Here is a 15,102-nt window from a genome sequence, read left to right on the forward strand (position 1 = left end):
GGGTGCTAAAGAGTTGTTAAGTGAGGAAATGGTGGTGTTGTAGGAGGAGGGGAATGGAGGGGCGGTGTGAATGGAGTCAGAGGGGCTGAAGAGGGAGAGGGAAGGGAGAGGGTAATGGATGGGACAAAGGTGAGAGACAAAGAGGTATGTGAGAAGCAAAGCTATTCAAGGAAAATATTAAGAAGGCCTCTTTGGCTATTTAAAAATCTGTGTAAGCTAATGGAAAGCCTGTTGAAAACATATAGGTATTGGCTTTACTCCGCATCAATCATCTCCCAAAGCCCATCCCCCCAGTACTTGCACATCACACATTTCTGATTTGGAGCTACTGTACACCTCATAGCCGTGTGAATCGCTGAAATCAAATAACAACTATTACTTTACTCAGTAAATTCATTCACATTAAGACCAGGTTTGAGTCATTGTTATTCCAGGCGTATGCACTGTGTGCAATAGCCTGGGGATGAGGTTACCTTACTCATAACCTATACTTTTATGATTTGGCTACATCGAGAATAAAATCAGATGTAGTGGCCTAGATGGAATTGAGAATAACGTTGCTGGTTGATAATGAAATAACGAACGACGATTAAATATTATGAAACTACGATGAAACTAATCACTTAGTATATTTTGAACAGCTAGGCAGATTAGGAGCTTCTCATAAATAATTTAAAACAAATTGCACAGAATCTGAATAAATTACACTACGGGTATCCTAATAGGGCAATGATTTAATGTCAGAACAAAATGTTAAATAATGATGACGTAGGCTACCCATTAATGTTACCGCAGTTTATGTTTTAGCCTTCGTTAAAGAAAAGCTGACTTCTATAGCGGGTATTATTGTATCAGCTGAATAATGTCTGTTTTGCTCTGTTGCTGGCATTCGTTGCTGGCTGAGGCACGTTCCCGTGTGTTTCTCATCTTGATAACTCAGTGCGCACGGTCGATGGGCAGATACCTTCCCAGGGTCTGCCTTTGGTTCACCCATCCTTCTCGCGTTGTTCTAGATGCGAGCGAATACTGAGCATGTTATGTGGGTGTACAGACCAAAATGGCGACATGGAAGTACGGAGGATAATTGAAATGAATCGGGTAATGTCAGACTTCAATGTGTCCATTATTTTAGTCATTGCTTTGGGCCAAGAATGAGCTTCTCGGAGTTGAAGAGTAGAACATCTCACTGCGGTTATTATCCTCGCAACTGTATGTAGGCTACTGCCTCAGGGCAAACGTAACCCACCTCACCTTACTCAACCAATACAATGAGCTCGTATAATTTCAACTCTAAAACTGACATGGTGACAGAAAACAGAACAAAAGCATTGTCCGTACCATTTTGGTCCGTATAGCTCTCGGCCATTCGATTTCTGTGTTAAAAGCGGAAATCAGAAATCCACTCGTAATTTCGTTTTTTATTTTAGTCAAAGTTAGAAAACAGAAAACGATATTACTCCCTTTGTTGGGGGATCAAATAACAGTAAGAAATATACAAATATAACAAAGAAATATTAATTTTAAAAATGTCTAATATTAACACAGGATGGGTCTGGGGTACAGGTGTGAGCAGTGTTGAAGCTGTATAGCCTGCTCACAACACTTGACATTGGTCAAAAGCAAATCCAGCATCTCCCACACTGAAGTTCCCCTTATTCCTCTCACAAAAGAGAGGGAGGACATCAACATGGTTACAAAGTTAGACTTTTGGTTAACAATTGGCTTAGGGTTGATCAATTATCACATAGTCCTTGTAATTATAGTGAGATTAACTTTAGGCCTGCGCATTCACACCTCAGTTGTGAATGTACCGGGCTGCGCACGCCAACTCATGCAGACAGTCTGAAAAAGTTGAGTGTTTTCATTCATTATCTTCAGTTATATTATGGGTGACTCCATTATTAGCCTATAGGGTCTCAGGTTATCTAATGCCGAATAGACTACCTTATATTTACTGTGTAAGATGCATTTATCCCTTCCTTCAGATGTATATCAAAGAACAGAACCATGGCCCTTGTAAGCATTGGGGCTTTGAAATGATAATAGTCAGCCTTCAAAAGTCATGACAGACAACTGATAATCTCATTGATGCAGACTGCTAAGAACATTGATATTAATGTGTCTAAGGTGTCTCTCTCTCTTCTCTCTCTTCTCCCCATTTCTTTCTTCCAGGGTTCTCAACACAGTGGCTCCTCACTCTCTCTAGCCTCCACCAAGGTATGCAGCTCAATGGATGACGGAGATGGGGCTGGTAGCGAAGGTAAGAGAGGAGACATGCAAGGCAAAATTACACTAGAATTATATACCTGTAGTTGGAAGACTGGAGAGAGACTATCTACCAAGTCCTGAGTTTGTCTATTTTTTTTTCAGCTGAGCTGATGGACGAGTACCCCTCAGTCCCTCCCTCCATAGCGGAGAGATACAAAGTGGGGAGGACCTTAGGGGATGGAAACTTTGCAGTGGTTAGAGAGTGTGTGGAGAGGTCCACCGGCAGGGAGTACGCTCTGAAAATCATCAACAAAGGCAAATGCAGGGGAAAGGTGAGGGATGCTCCTACACAGGGGTTTTATTATGCCCAGAGCTTCCATCTCTAGTCTTCCACTGGTGGTGCTTGAAAAGTATGTTGTAAGCAATGTTAAAAAAAGAATTTAGGATAAGATAAGATATATTTGATTGTCCCCAGTGGAAAATGTGTAAATATTGTGGCTTTGTTGATACACATGCTTTTGAAGACCTGTGATCATGCTTGATACGATTTCCAGTCAGGGTCACAGACCACTATATCAAGAACCTCCCTGTATTCACTGGAGAAGTATTTGACATTGAATCGTTTATACAGTGCATTCAGAAAGTATTCAGACCCCTTCACTTTTTCCACATTTTGTTATGTTACAGCCTTCTAAAATGGTTTAAATTATTTTTCCCCCTCATCAATCTACACACAATACCCCATAATGACAAAGCAAAAACAGGTTTTTAGAAATGTTTTTATTTCTAATTTTTTTTTTTAAAAATAAAAAACTGAAATATCACATTTACATAAGTATTCAGACCCTTTACTCAGTACTTTGTGGAAACACCTTTGGCAGCGATTATAGCCTCAAGTCTTCTTGGGTATGGCACTACAAGCTTGGCACACCTGTATTTGGGGAGTTTCTCCCATTCTTCTGTGCAGATCCTCTCAAGCTCTGTCAGGTTGGATGGAGAGCGTCGGTGCACAGCTATTTTCAGGTCTCTCCAGAGATGTTTGATCGGGTTCAAGTCTGTGCTCTGCTCTGGCTGGGCCACTCAAGGACATTCAGAGACTTATCCCGAAGCCACTCCTGTGTTGTCTTGGCTGTGTGCTTAGGGTCGTTGTCCTGTTGGAAGGTGAACCTTCACCCCAGTCTGAGGTCCTGAGCACTCTGGAGCAGGTTTTCATCAAGGATCTCCCTGTACTTTGCTCCGTTAATCTTTCCCTTGACTAGTTTCTCAGTCCCTGCCACTGAAAAACATCCCCACAGCATGATGCTGCCACCACCATGCTTCACCATAGGGATGGTATTGGCCAGATGATGAGCGGTGCCTGGTTTCCTCCAGACGTGAGGCTTGGCATTCAGGCCAAAGAGTTCAATCTTGGTTTCATCAGACCAGAGAATCTTGTTTCTCATGGTCTGAGAGTCCTTTAGGTGCCTTTTGGCAAACTTCAAGCAGGCTGTCATGCGCTTCCGTCTGGCCACTCTACCATAAAGGCCTGATTGGTGGAGTGCTGCAGAGATGGCTGTCCGTCTGGAAGGTTCTCCCATCTCCACAGAGGAACTCTAGAGCTCTGTCAGAGTGACCATTGGGTTCTTGGTCACCTCCCTGATGATGGCCCTTCTGCCACTATTGCTTAGTTTAGCCGGGCGTCGAGCTCTCGGAAGAGTCTTGGTGGTTCCAAACTTCTTCCATTTAAGAATGATGGAGGCTACTGTGTTCTTGGGGACCTTCAATACTGCAGAAATGTTTTTGTACCCTTCCCCACTTCTGTGCCTCGACACAATCCTGTCTTGGCGGTCTACAGACAATTCCTTCGACCTCATGGCCTGATTTTTGCTCTGACATGCACTAACTGTAGGACCTTATATAGACAGGTGTGTGCCGTTCCAAATCATATCCAATCAATTGGATTTACCACAGGTGGACTCCAATCAAGTCGTAGAAACTTCTCAGGGATGATCAATGCAAACAGGATGCACCTGAGCTCAATTTCGAGTGTCATAGCAAAGGGTCTGAATACTTATGTAAATGTGATATTTCAGTTTTTTATTTTTCATAAATTAGCAAACATTTCTAAAAATCTGTTTTGGTTTTGTCATTATGGGGTATTGTGTGTAGATAGAAAAAAATTAATTGAATCCATTTTAGAATAAGGCTGTAACATGTGGAAAAATGGAATGGGTCTGAATACTTTGTGAATGCACTGTAAAAGTCATGGAGCTTGTTTGCTTTAGAAAGTTCATTAGATGCATACATGGTTTCCTACCAGAGCTCATCTTAGTTATCACTTTAATTCCTACAATTTATTGTCCATCATCAAAAAGTTTTGCTCAAAGTGTTCCTTATGTTCCTCTCATGCCTCTCTTAAATTACTGTTCAGTTCTCTTTTTTTGGATTGCACCTTTAAACTTGTCCTTGTTTTTTAAGGAGCATATGATCCAGAATGAAGTGTCAATCCTCCGCCGAGTGAAACACCCAAACATTGTTCTACTGATTGAGGAAATGGACACGTACAGTGAACTTTATCTGGTCATGGAGTTAGTCAAGGTACTTAGCATCCCTTGACAAGCAACTCTTCAAAAGAAAAAAAGTATATATGTTATTCTCATGTACACTGTTTCCTGCATGCTCCTGTCAACTAGTCCGTTATAAACTATTCTTATGTGTTTTTGCAGCAAATGTATGTTTTCAGCAAAGAGTAGAAAGTGGGCCAAAATTAAAATTTTAAACCCACCTAAAATCTTTGAGCTGGCAACAGCTCTTTTAGTGAGTATGCAGGCACATTCACTTGAGAATGTGCATGGAAAAAATTCCAAATAAGACAGAGTTCAGATGTGTTTGTCTGTCTGTGTCCACAGGGGGGCGACCTCTTTGACGCCATCACCTCCTCCAATAAATACACAGAGCGGGATGCTAGTGGTATGCTGTACAACCTGGTCAGTGCCATCAAGTACTTGCACAACCTTAACATTGTCCACAGGGACATCAAACCAGAAAACCTGCTGGTGAGTGGTTGTGTTTGTGCAGTATGTTCACTAATCTTTGTTGATATTGCAGTGCTCTAAAATCACTGATATTGTTATGCCATAATGAAAACATAAATGAGTCCAGCATAATGATCTTTGATAATAAAAGGTCCACCAACATTCAATGACTTGGAATGCAAGGTATGGTACGTTTTGATGAATCACTGTTTTAATAACAAAGACGATGTGGGGGGTAGGATTGTAAAGAAAAATCCCACAACCTCCACCTCTCACTGAAACACTCAATATCAAAGGTGAGAAGACTTCAACAGTAGAGCGAGCTGAGGGTGAGGTCTAAATATAGTTAGGACAGCTGTTGTAAAGCCATCATCTACCACAGTTTACAGGTTTTACTGTTACATATCTTTCGTAGGTGGCAAAACATTACGGCTCCTTTTAATATATTGTTTTACTTACATTATCATTTTGTCTTTTCATGCACACACGTCTCTTTGACAAAGACACTTTGCATTGAACCATTGTGAACTATTGAACAGTATTGTGGATTGCCTTGCAGAAAACCTCACTCTTTGCTTTGGTAGGCAGTAATAAGAACTTCCCCTCTTACAGACCACAGAGTAACAGTGCATGTGCTAGTTGATTGTGCTTCCAATATCATATATGCCACTGTGTGAACTGCAACTCAAAAATAGACTGTTTTCACTACATTGAGGATGTTATGCAACCCCTCGCCCAGTCTCGAGAGCCATGTTGTTTTTGAGCTCCACACTCAGTCTCTACACCTCTGCTTTAATCCTTATTGTATCATCACACACAGCTCTTGTGTCTTCTAGTATAGTGCACATTATGAATGGCTTACTTAAAGAAAACTACAACACGGTAATGTATGTCAAAATGTGTCAGTGCCTTGTTTTCACTCATCTTGTCCTACTCTACATTCTATAACTCAGGTTTATGAGCACCAGGACAGTAGTAAGTCCCTGAAGCTGGGAGACTTTGGCTTGGCCACCCTGGTTGATGGGCCCCTCTTTACTGTGTGCGGGACCGCCACCTATGTAGCTCCAGAGATCATCGCTGAGACCGGGTGAGTCAGAGTCACTCACTTCAAGAGAGTTGTGTAAAAAAATATTTATTTAGTGTATACAATTGTGATGCTCACAGAAAAATAGTAGTTGAAAATAAGATCATTTTAAATCCTTTGAAAGCCTGCTAAATGGATGTGCTACTAACATCATTGGCTGGACTGAGTGTCAGCGTGGGGGTAAGGTCCATTGTCTCTCCTCTTTATCTTTGTCCTTTTTCATGACAGATATGGCCTGAAGGTTGACATCTGGGCGGCAGGTGTCATTACCTACATACTGCTATGTGGGTTCCCTCCATTCCGTGGGTATGTATTATGTGTGTCTTATTTTAACCTAAAATATACAGCCTACTGTGGTGGAGGTGGGAAGTTTCATAGATTTGATTCAGGGTATATGTCATACTGATTTAGATTTTCACATTTTCACTATATTAAAAGCTCCCTCTTGTGGCCACTCAAAGTAATACATCCTACTGAAATTAATGGAAATTCTCTGGAATTTCAACATGCACAGTTTTGCCGGTTTTTAACATGTCCAGTTATAATGCTACTGAACAATAGCATTCTAAAGATAATTTATTAATAATTCTAGTCAATTAAATACTTTTTCCTCATTTGTTTATACAGCAGCAGTGAAGATCAAGAGGCTATTTTTGACCAGATTCTAATGGGACAGCTAGATTTTCCATTACCATACTGGGACAATGTGTCAGACACTGCTAAGGTTTGTGAGAGGGTTTTGTCTAATTCTGCCAGTAAACTTATTGAGAGACTTGTAGATTTATTTTTGACAGGCTATTCACAGTTTAGCTCGGTCTCTGCAGGAGCTGATCACTGGGATGCTACAGGTGGAGGTGGATCAGAGATACGCAGCTCTGCGGGTGCTGGATCACCCATGGGTCAACGTAAGTTAAACACCTCCAAGCACATCCTTGTGCTGCATGCAATGCAGAGTTTGAATGAGAAGGATTAGAAACCATAAATCTCTGACAATAATCCCATGCTCTCACAAGGGCCTACGTAGACTTGTAACTGTATTACAGTTGATAAAACTAAGATTCTTAGAAGATAAAAGTTTGCCTTTTACCAAATAAAGAGGCCAAAAAGTGAAGTTACAATTGTTTAATCCCAAGATGCATCAACTGAATACACAAAGAATTGAGAGTCACAGCTCTCCTAAGTACTCCCATGAAAACACCACCCCGCCCCATGTGATAACTCTTGAGAGTCTACAATATAACATACAATATAATGAGCAGAACACAGTATCTTTGTCTGAACAGCTGCCAAAGTCCACCAGTGAAGCTGTAGTCCCCAATGTTATCTTGTGGGAGAATTTTCTGCAGAACCTTGAGAAAACATAAAACATAATACTTGAAACTAGGCTTATGGCTGCTCAATACATGTTACACAGTTCACACAGTTTTTATGCAATCTATCAGTCCCCCCTTTTAAACCATATTTCATATTTAAAAATAATGTTTAAATTCCATTATGCAGCTGGTAATGGCATTCCAACTGGAGCTTGGGACCACCATGCCCTTCCCTTCAGTGGGCATCTGAGAGAACGATAATAGATAGTAGGAGGAAAAATCTAAAAGGTTAGTAACACACAACATTCGCCCTGAGTGTGAACACTGGTGGAAATGTACAGAGCTACCGCCTCTCAAGTAAACTAAATCTGTGCCGCCAGGATGGTTTTCTGCTGGGGTCCACAAAAATAAAGGCTTACCTAGACTTCCCCTTTTGGCCTTAAGTTCTTACAAGAGGCACTCCAGCTCCGTACCACTCCCTTCCAGTTCTGCTTCCTCCAGGATGACTCTATACATTTGTGCAGTAGCCTTTATCAACTGCACCCCATCCGAAGGCAAGTCTGCACTATGCACAAGCTTAAGCATTAATGCTTTTATCAAATGGTACGATAGTAGGACCAGCAACGCCCCCCCCCCCCCCCCCAGCTACTGCTAGCACAGCCCAAAGCAGCATACAGTTGTGGTCAGAAGTTTACATACACTTGTAAAGAACATGTATGTCATGGCAGTCTTGAGTTTCCAATAATTTCTACAACTCTTATTTTTCTGTGATGGATTGATTGGAGCACATACTTCTTTGTCACAAAAAACATTCATGAAGTTTGGTTCTTTTATGAATTGATTATGGGTCTTCTGAAAATGTGACAAAATCTGCTGGGTCAAAAATATACATGCAGCAATGCTAATATTTGGTTAAATGTCCCTTGGCCATTTTCACCTCAATTAGACGCTTTTGGTAGCCATCCACAAGCTTCTGGCAAGCTTCTGGTTGAATCTTTGACCACTCCTCTTGACAGAATCGGTGCAGTTCAACTAAATTTGTTGCTTTCTGACACGGACTTGTTTCTTCAGCACACTCCACATGTTCTCGATGGGGTTTAAGTCAGGACTTTGTGAAGGCTATTCTAAGACCTTAATTCTAGCCTGATTTAGCCATTCATTTACCACGTTTGATGTGTGTTTGGGGTCTTTGTCCTGTTGGAACACCCAACTACATCCAAGACCCAACCTTCTGGCTGATCATTTTAGGTTTTCCTGAAGAATTTGGAGGTAATCCTCCTTCATTATTATGACCACAACTGTATTTCAACAGTCCCATCACCTGCATGGTTGTCCAATTCCAAGCAGTAACTACAGCTGTAGACACATTAGACACATCTATCATTCCATGGTGGATGATACCCACCGCCACTGCTGTAATGATGGCAACTACTCTAAACGTCTCCTGCTATGGCTCCCCCCTTGCTCAAAACAGGAACGTCACGTACTATGCGCTCAGGTAAGCCTGTTCTCTGCCCCCCAGTTTGCCCTCTGTTCACTCACTTCTCCAACTGTTCCCTGTGTTCAGCTACGGTAGGTACTTGTGGGTAAATTGTTCCTGTGCTAGTGTCTGGTATACAGTGCTCATCCCATGGCCAATTAACACTGAACACTGAAAAAAAACATTTTAATTTGATACATCTTTGGGCTGAGGGGTTGTTTTTACCTTTTAATTGGCCATCTGCCTCAGAAGCGGTGGAGAGAGAAGGGGAGTTGGGAGAGTGTCCAGTTGTAATATTTTCACTTTTATCATGTTTCCCCTCCGCAGCCTGCAACAGATGGGCTGCCATGAGCACTGAGAACCCCCCACCCCCCCTTGGGGATTTATTCTCTGATACATGGGTCAACAAAGGCTACTATCTCAAGAGTCACGTCTTTTCCTGTGAATCCTTGTCCGAATATGTTTCTACATTTGTAGTGGACTCTCATGTCTTCATACTTTGCTACCCATACTATATTTAGGAATGGCCATTCTTTCCCTAATGTACTGTTGCTATTATAGCAGCTGCCAAAAAAAACACCCCTGCTCAAAATACTCCTAGTCCCTCACTTGCAATCACTTCCACTGTCAGAGCGTGCTCTAGCCCCTCCATCTTCCACTATTTCTACTGGCTATGTGGGTGCTGGTGCAGATTTCACTTGGAACACGTGGATCCAAGTTTTCCTCCCTGCCACCTTCACAGCAGTGTCCGTTACCAGTAGAATGGTGTGGGGCCCGGTCCACCTGGGCTTCTCCGTCTTTGGAAATGCTGGAAACTTGCTATGACACACTTTGTACACTCCCTTTAATTCCTCATCTGCCATGAGACATAACTCTTAAGTGCTATCAAAGCTTAAGAGGGAGGCCATTTTACCAGAGCTTTTTCTTCCCTTGAAACCACCTATTCTTTACAAATGTTACTCCTTTCCTTACAAATGAATGAGTTCTTTAAACTACTGACACATCTACACAGTGTCTTACATGCCCATCATATTCATAAACAGGAACTCCATGTTTACGTCAGGGCACTTCTCTGCCATCCTGGTAGTCTACTATTATTCCTGGTAGTCTACTATTATATTATAAAACTGGGTTAAAGGCTACATGCTTTTCTGTGTATCCTTTAATAATACTTTGATCATCGTTTGTCAGATTAATCAAGTCCCAGTCTTGGCACTTAAATCCTGTGTTGGTTTAAATTTAAATTGGTCGTACATCAATTCAATTGAACTTTTATGATTTTATTTTATTTTATTTTTTATGTTTTTGGGAGACTCACACTCTCACACCACCTCAGAACAGTATGCCGAAAGTCCTATTCATGGGGGACACACCAGAACCACCTGTCTAATTGCAATTTCACTTGTGAGGGAGAAACACTCACTCACTCTCCCATCACCCCAGGACAATACCTACCCAAGACCTTCAGTTGTGCTGCTCCACGGCTGTGGAACATAGTCCCTGACCCTGTTAGGGAAGCTGAGTCACTTCTCAAAACACACCTTTTCAAACCTGCATAGATTTTTATTTTGTATTATTATACACTCACCGGACACTTTATTAGGTACACCTTGCTAGTACCAGGTTGCCTTCAGAACTGCCTTAATTCTTTGTGGCATAGATTCAACAAGGTGCTGGAAACATTCCTCAGAGAATTTGGTCCATATTGACATGATAGCATCACACAGTTGCTGCAGATTTGTCGGCTGCACATCCATGATGCAAATCTCCCATTCCACCACATCCCAAAGGTGCTCTACTGGATTGATATCTGGTGACTGTGGACGCCATTGGAGTACAGTGAACTCATTGTCATGTTCAAGAAACCATTTTGAGATGATTTGTGCTTTGTGACATGGTGCGTTATCCTGCTGGAAGTAGCCATCAGAAGATGGGTATACTGTGGTCATAAAGAGATGGACATGGTCAGCAACAATACTCAGGTAGGCTGTGGCGTTTAAACGATGCTCAATTGGTACTAAGGGGCCCAAAGCATGGCAAGAAAATATCCCCCACACCATTACACCACCACCACCAGCCTGAACCGTTGATACAAGGCAGGATGGATCCATGCTTTCATGTTGTTTACGCCAAATTCTAACCCTACCATCTGACTGTCGCAGCAGAAATCGAGACTCATCAGACCAGGCAACGTTTTTCTAATCTTCTATTGTCCAATTTTGGTGAGCCCGTGCGAATTGTAGTCAAAGTTTCCTGTTCTTAGCTGACAGGAGTGGCACCCGGTGTGGTCTTCTGCTGGTGTAGCCCATCTGCTTCAAGGTTTGACATGTTGTGTGTTTAGAGATGGTCTTCTGCATACCTAGGTTGTAACAAGTGGTTATTTGGGTTACTGTTGCCTTTCTATCATCTCGAACCAGTGTGGCCATTCTCCTCTGACCTCTGGCATCAACAAGGCATTTTCGCCCAGAGAACTGCCACTCACTGGATATTTTCTCTTTTTCGGACCATTCTCTGTAAACCCTAGAGATGTTTGTGCGTGAAAATCCCCGTAGATCAGCAGTTTCTGAAATACTCAGACAGGCCCGTCTGGCACCAACAACCATGCCATATTCAAAGTCACTTAAATCACCTTTCTTCCCCATTCTGATGCTCGGTTTGAACTTCAGCAGGTCATCTTGACCATGTCTACATGCCTAAATGCATTGAGTTGTTGCCATGTGATTGGCTGATTAGATACTTGTGTTAACGAGCAGTTGAACAGGTGTACCTAATAAAGTGGACGGTGAGTGTATATTATTATATTTTGTTGTTGTTGTACAGCGCATTGGGTTCAAGAAATGCACTTCATAAATCCGATTGATCCATTATTATTACGCTGAAAGTCCTATCTGTGGGGAACGTGCACCGACACCATCCGCCTCTGGAGAGCACGCCCGAAGCACCCGAACTCCACCACCCCTCCCCTATAGATACTTTTAATTCAGCAACCTCAAAGCTGATGAATCAAACCAAATGGGTAGATGACCCTTAAGGGGCACAGGAGGAATGGTAAAAACTTACCAATTTCTTTTCTATAGGCTGGCCTCCTCCAATACCAATTCCCAGTCTCCACAAGTCTGCTCCTCAAATGTGAATCCTGCCTCGACAATGGCAAATGATAAAACTAAGATTCTTAGAAGATAAAAGTTAGCCTTTTACCAAAGAAAGAGTCCAAAAACCTTGAAGTTACAATTGTTTAATCCCAAGATGCATCAGCTGAATACACAAAGAATCAGTCGCCCCAAGCGATAAGACTCTTGAAGGACAGGTACAATATAATGAGAGATATAATATAATGAGCAGAACACAATCTATTTGTCTGAACAGCTGCCAGTGTCCACCAGTGAAGCTGTAATCCCCATTATTGTCGCGTAGGAGAATTTTCTGCAGAACCTTGAGAAAACATAAAACATAATACTTGTAACTAGGCCTAGGGCTGGTCAATACATGTTACACAGTTCACACAGTTTCTATGCAGTCTATCACAGTAAAGGGGAAGAGAGCCAGTGAGTGTATTGAACAGCTCCAAGCTGAGGCCCCGCTCTGCTTGTGTTCCAGGATGATGGCATGGCAGAGAATGAGCACCAACTGTCAGTGGCCGGGAAGATCAAGAAGCACTTCAACAGCAGACCCAAACTCAGCAGCACCACGGCTGGAGTGTCTGTTATTACAGTAAGGATCTATGCCACACTCTCTTATGTAGATCTATAGCTTTGTGGGGTGTTTTTGTTTTGTTTTTTCATTCCTACTCAAAGCTGTCCTGTTGTTTTCAAAACTATTCAAACATGTTTGAACTGCAGTTCAAGTCAAAATACTTGAAAAATCATCATTTCTTTCTTCAGTCCTCCTCAAACCCATCAAGTAGCTGAATTGAGCTGCTCTCTCTCCCATTGGCCCTGCTCTCTTGTCAACTCTCCCCCACTCCCTGTAGGTTTCATCATTAGTTCACCCATCCTCTTCCTCCTGCAAGGTCTTCCTCTGTGTGCTCTGATCTCTGCCTCTCTCCTCCTCTTCTTCTATTAAAGACTGTTAGCACTGTTGTCATGGATCCCATTGGCTTTCCTTTGATTCAACCAAAATCTGTGTTACAGTTATTTTCTACTTCTTTGAGTAGGTTTATACTGTATATTGTGTTGCAGTTTTTGGACATTTTGACAATTTCATAGTGAACATATCTAACTCTTTGAGAATGTAAATAACTTCTTCTAATTGGTTTGGCAAGGCCACATTATCTTCTCCTTTTCTGGGGTTTAATGCTGTAGATTTTTTAGATGTTTGACTTGACGTCTTAAGGTTGATTCATTTCCAGTTTTGGACATAAGACAGTGATGGTTTTTACATTTATTTGGCAGATAAACAGTTTGCAAACATCGAACATTTTGTTTACAACTAAAAGTATATTTAATATCACAAATATCAAACTTGTCCTTATTAATTTACCGGTAAAAGCAAGTAATGAATTGTTTTGGTGTCTCCTTTAATGGAAATGTTGTTCTCTATTCAGTTATTACTGCTTTGATGGTCTTTTTGATCCTCATATTGTTGTTTATCCATTTATCAGAGCAGTGCAACTCTAGTGTCAGTTCAGAGTTTATGACATTGTGTAGTCAAGGTCAGTGGTGCTCAAAGTTTGAAAAGGTGATCCACTGAGTAGCACTCGTTTCTTTCTGCTCAGCTGGACCACGGCTTTAATATCCAGAGATCAGGGTCTTTGGACTACTCCCAGCACCCAGGCATGTATTGGATAAGGTATGCCATAGTGTAGTGCTAACATTCAGTGTTTCCATGGCAACATGCTGGCAGTCTTCATGCCCCCCCCCCCCCTTCTGCCTCATTGGGGGAACTCACCATTCAATCACATTGCCCGCTTCCTTCATCTCACCTGCTCTGTGCCCATCTATTCTCTCACTTGGTTGTACAGATTACTGTACGCTTATTCTATACTGTATGTGTGACGGTAGGTAATACACCCCAGTGCATCTAAGGGTATCTGTTACATATCAGATAAATGTTTTAATTAGTCCACAGGGTGCCACAGTTGTATTGGGTGTGGGGTTGGATGCCTGTTTGTTTACTATAACCAGGATGGTCTTAGATGTATTGTGTGGTATGTCTGACTTCATTTTGAATGTATCACTTTGAATGTTTTCTTCTTGTTGTTGACTCATGGCGCTCTACCCCTTTCACTCACTCACTTTCCCTGATGTCAAAGGTGGGAACTCTTGGAGAGATGCAGGGAGACATGATCTTCAGCCTTTCTTATTGACATATCCCCCACTGCATGTCCACACATTCACTCCCTTTACAATATCATCAACAGTTCCTCTGTGCTAGTCTTTACCCTGAGTCTTTTTCCTCCCTGCTGTATCCTACCCCATCCTGTGGACGAGCTAACAGCTGCTGTTGTTCCCTGTGTCGCCCTCTCTCAGACCACCGCTCTTGATAAAGAGAGGCAAATTCTCAGACGAAGACGCCACCAGGATGTGAGGCCCATGTCCCGCTCCCCGCAACACAGCTTTCCCACCAGCACCGCCCATATTGCCAACCCCAACCTCTCCCCCGCTGACTTCACCTCAGAGTCCGAGGACCTCTCCCCCAGCTCCGCTGAGACGGTCCGCTCGCCTACCTCCCCATTCTAAAAGCCCACAGCAGCCCACAGTGCAGCCCACACTTCTGGGGGTGTACTGTACTATACAGAGTGAAGGGGAGAGAAAAATCAAGCACAATTATTATAGCACAGGTCCCTGTAATCAAGACAGCCAGTCAGGCCGCCTGCTTACTTACTCATTAAGTTTTCATTATGGTTGTTTTAGAACCCTGAGGTCCTCTGGTGGTGTCTGTCTGCAAGGAGCTTTCTGCAGATCAGCCAACCTGCAAACACAAGTCACTTTATGGGTTCTTTAGAGAGCCTAAAGCGATGGGTCACAACAAAATGCAAAAACTAAAACCGTAGCTTTTGGCAGG

The 15,102-nt window shown here is 42.3% G+C and overlaps 1 protein-coding gene across 4 annotated transcripts in view; it reads left to right on the forward strand.

Moving 5' to 3' along the window:
* dclk1b (doublecortin-like kinase 1b) overlaps positions 1-14,777 on the forward strand; it is a gene marked incomplete at both ends in the record, with an annotated part of 64,459 nt that extends 49,682 nt beyond the window's left edge. Inside the window, 11 exons of one of the 4 annotated variants that reach the window (XM_083695218.1) lie at positions 2,173-2,260; positions 2,371-2,540; positions 4,666-4,785; positions 5,097-5,243; positions 6,176-6,309; positions 6,535-6,612; positions 6,934-7,030; positions 7,131-7,211; positions 12,697-12,810; positions 13,814-13,887; positions 14,568-14,625. In XM_083695218.1, the coding sequence (XP_083551344.1) occupies positions 2,173-2,260; positions 2,371-2,540; positions 4,666-4,785; positions 5,097-5,243; positions 6,176-6,309; positions 6,535-6,612; positions 6,934-7,030; positions 7,131-7,211; positions 12,697-12,810; positions 13,814-13,887; positions 14,568-14,625 (1,161 nt within the window). Of the gene's footprint in view, positions 1-2,172; positions 2,261-2,343; positions 2,541-4,665; positions 4,786-5,096; positions 5,244-6,175; positions 6,310-6,534; positions 6,613-6,933; positions 7,031-7,130; positions 7,212-12,696; positions 12,811-13,813; positions 13,888-14,567 lie in introns of all 4 variants that reach the window. The other 3 variants (XM_083695215.1, XM_083695216.1, XM_083695217.1) reach the window with 3 other exon arrangements.
* Between the last annotated feature and the right edge of the window lie 325 nt (positions 14,778-15,102).

This window comes from Argentina silus (genome assembly GCF_951799395.1).
Source record: "Argentina silus genome assembly, chromosome: X".
NCBI classification, from domain to species: domain Eukaryota; kingdom Metazoa; phylum Chordata; class Actinopteri; order Argentiniformes; family Argentinidae; genus Argentina; species Argentina silus.